The sequence below is a fragment of the Galeopterus variegatus genome, unplaced genomic scaffold (assembly GCF_000696425.1).
Source record: "Galeopterus variegatus unplaced genomic scaffold, G_variegatus-3.0.2 Scaffold3214, whole genome shotgun sequence".
Taxonomy (NCBI): domain Eukaryota; kingdom Metazoa; phylum Chordata; class Mammalia; order Dermoptera; family Cynocephalidae; genus Galeopterus; species Galeopterus variegatus.
The window spans coordinates 11,450-14,433 of record NW_007729325.1 but is presented as its reverse complement, the minus strand read 5'-3'; the positions used below and the strand labels follow the sequence as shown (position 1 = coordinate 14,433).

The window sequence follows — 2,984 nt, the reverse complement described above, 5'->3', positions numbered from 1 at the left end:
TTGTGATCCCGTTACCGGTCAGTAAAAAAGACAAAAAGGAAAAAAAAAAAAAAGAAAATGATTCTGAAAGATCCCTGAGGGTCCCAGGAACTCATTTTTAGGGGACATTTAATTTCAGCGAAGGTACTACTCTGAGGTTGTAGTTGGTGTTATGCAACTGGGCTGATTTGAATCCTAGAGTATGAGGTTTACTGGATGGCTGCAGTGTCACAGTAAGCAGTGTCCTGCCAGCCTGTTCTGAGCAGCTCCTGTCCTTGTCTTCTACAGATGCTGCTAATGGAAACAGTAGCCATGGAGGGAAGAGCATTGCATCCAGCTCCACTCCAGCCCGTCCAGGGAATTACTCTTTGTCACCAAGATCTAGCTATACATCAGGAGACCAAGGTACAACACCCATCTTAGCATTTTGAAATAATGCACTTAGTTATGGTAGAAGTGCTACGGCTTTCAGACTGATGAATTATCTGGCAGAACATTCTAGAGTTTTTCTTCAGCTTGTTATATAGGGTTTGGAAAGTTCATGTTTAGTGTGAATGGTAACGATTAAATGTCTTGGTGATTCTACATGATGAGCCTGACTGGTTAAGAATGTTGAAACAAATGTATAAGGAAGTATCTTGAAAAACCATGGATTTTGCTGACCAAAGTACAGGATTCAAAATTCTTCTTTTATGTGATCCCGGGCAAATCTGAGCCTTTCTTTATCCATCTACAATATAAGTATAACAATAATACTTTCCTACATTTTCACAGGGTTGTTGATAGAATCAAATGAAATAATCTGGTAAAACTGTAAATTGTAAAACAGCATGCAGATGTTAGGTGGTTGTTAGTGTGGCTTTTTCTAACTATCTTTACCTCTAGAAGACTGACCTAGACTTTGAGTATAATCAAGTTAAAGGTCCTATGTTACTTTGGCATTCTTTCTTTCTTCCACATTCCTGAGGACAAGGCTGTCTTTCTTTTTTGTCTTCAGCTACCATGTTCATTTCTGGGCCACCAAAGAAACGACATCGGGGATGGTATCCTGGGTCACCTGTCCCCCAACCTGGTTTAGTTGTACCTGTTCCTACAGTTCGCCCTCTTTCAAGAACTGGTAAGATTTTAACAGGAGATGGGTTTAAGGTTTTTTGAATTAGCAGAGATACATTCTACTCATTTTCTTTCCCTGCACCTTTGAAGATAAATTTCCTTAACCAACCGTTATGTCCAATCTTATGTAACGATATTGGTAGAAGCTAATATTTTGTCCTCATCACATCTGCCTTCCCTAGAAGCATATGTACCATTGCAACTGATCTTAATTCAACAAGTGGCTTAGTTTTAGCTCACAGTATTGATAAGCCATTCATTATATAGGGCATTATGCTACCAACCCACCATCGTAGGGCACAAATGGACTTGCTTTGCCAGTAGTGGTGTTAGACTTGCCCTCCTGTGATCTGGTTTCTTACCTGGTTTCTATGCTTATTACTTCTGGCCTGGATGGTTCAGTCTGTAGCTAGAAACCTGAAAAACAGATTCATTATACCCAAACTGTGGCTATTTGGGGCCCACGGTTATATGTTCAAATGTGCCTACCTTGCTATACTTAACATAGACAATTCTAAATATGCCAATTTTAGAAATAGATGGGGTTCTTTAAAAATTGTTTGTTTAAGTAAATAGTATTAAAGATCACACAGAAATCTTACATACACAAAGAATTATGCCAGTATGTTACTGTGGTCGCCTCTAGGTAGTACTAATTAACAATGAGTTTATCCTTCTTCACACTTTTCTATACTTTTCAAATTTTCTATAATGAGCAGATATGCCATTGATAATCCAGGAGGGGAGGGGAGATAAAATACAAAAGAATAAAAAATGTTGTGTGTGATAAAAATGACTGGAAGGAAAACTATCAAAATATTAAATAGTAGTTATCTCCAGGTGATATGATTAAGGTTGATTTTTTTTCTTCCTCTGTTTTTTTCACTTCTAATTTTATATAATAAACACAAATTACTGTAATGGAAAAAAAACCATTAGGCTTCTAAAACTTGTATATTGAAAGTATTAAAACTGTGTTGCTTTCCATTGTATTTCATTTAGCTTTCACATCTAATTCTTCCTGTCAAACAACTTTTTTTCTCCTAGAGCCTCTTTTATCTGCCCCAGTTCCACAGACCCCCTTAACTGGAATTTTACAACCTCGGCCCATTCCTGCAGGGGAAACTGTAATTGTTCCTGAAAACCTGCTGAGTAATTCAGGAGTTAGACCAGTAATTCTGATAGGTAAGGCAAAGGAATTCCAAGTTGCCTGTGTCTTCTGGAATCTAGGAGTGTTTCTCCATTCTGTTGTGTTTATTCATGTGTTCATGAGTATATTCATTTATCCATCTGTTGATTCAGCTTTTCTTGGTCAGCTCCTTCATGCTATATTAAGCATGTGATTAGAAGCTGAGAATAAGGCAGTCTTTTTACTCTCAAGGAGCACTGTTTAGTGGGGGAGTCTGACCCCCCCCACTAACCACTGTGGTTAGTAAATAACCATTACAACATACCGCGATAACCATTTCAACACACTGTGATGTATGAGCTGGTAGAGTTTCACAACCAAGAGCTATAAGAATTCAGAGGAGAGAGGGCTTACCTCTGCCTGGAGGGGTCTGAGAAGATTTCTCAGAGGTGATGTTTAATCTCGGTCCTGGAAGGTTGGTAAGAGTGGACAAGGTGATGGTGGGGGAGGGTACATTCCAGTGAGAGTGAGCCAGAACACAGAGAAAAGCAATAAGCTAAGCCAGCTAACAGTCCCCACTCAGGAGAGCCAAGAGGCAGGTCTGAGTTGTGCAGAAGCATCTGTGAATCATCAGTATCTTTAAAAAGCCTGAGCCCTTCCAACCTGTCTACAGGTGGAGGTATAGAAATTTAGGCATCCCTACTTTCCAGGACTTAGTACATTTTATACCCACATCAAAAGACCTCTTGATCTGCTTTACCTT

At 39.1% G+C, this 2,984-nt stretch overlaps 1 protein-coding gene across 2 annotated transcripts in view; it reads left to right on the top strand.

Moving 5' to 3' along the window:
- The window catches only part of LOC103600073 (GREB1-like protein), an 89,161-nt gene that overhangs the window by 75,513 nt on the left and 10,664 nt on the right, over positions 1–2,984 (top strand). For both annotated transcript variants that reach the window (XM_008584308.1, XM_008584309.1), the window contains exons 8-10: positions 268–384; positions 977–1,096; positions 2,140–2,277. In XM_008584308.1, coding sequence (XP_008582530.1) covers positions 268–384; positions 977–1,096; positions 2,140–2,277 — 375 coding nt within the window. The remainder of the gene's footprint in view (positions 1–267; positions 385–976; positions 1,097–2,139; positions 2,278–2,984) is intronic.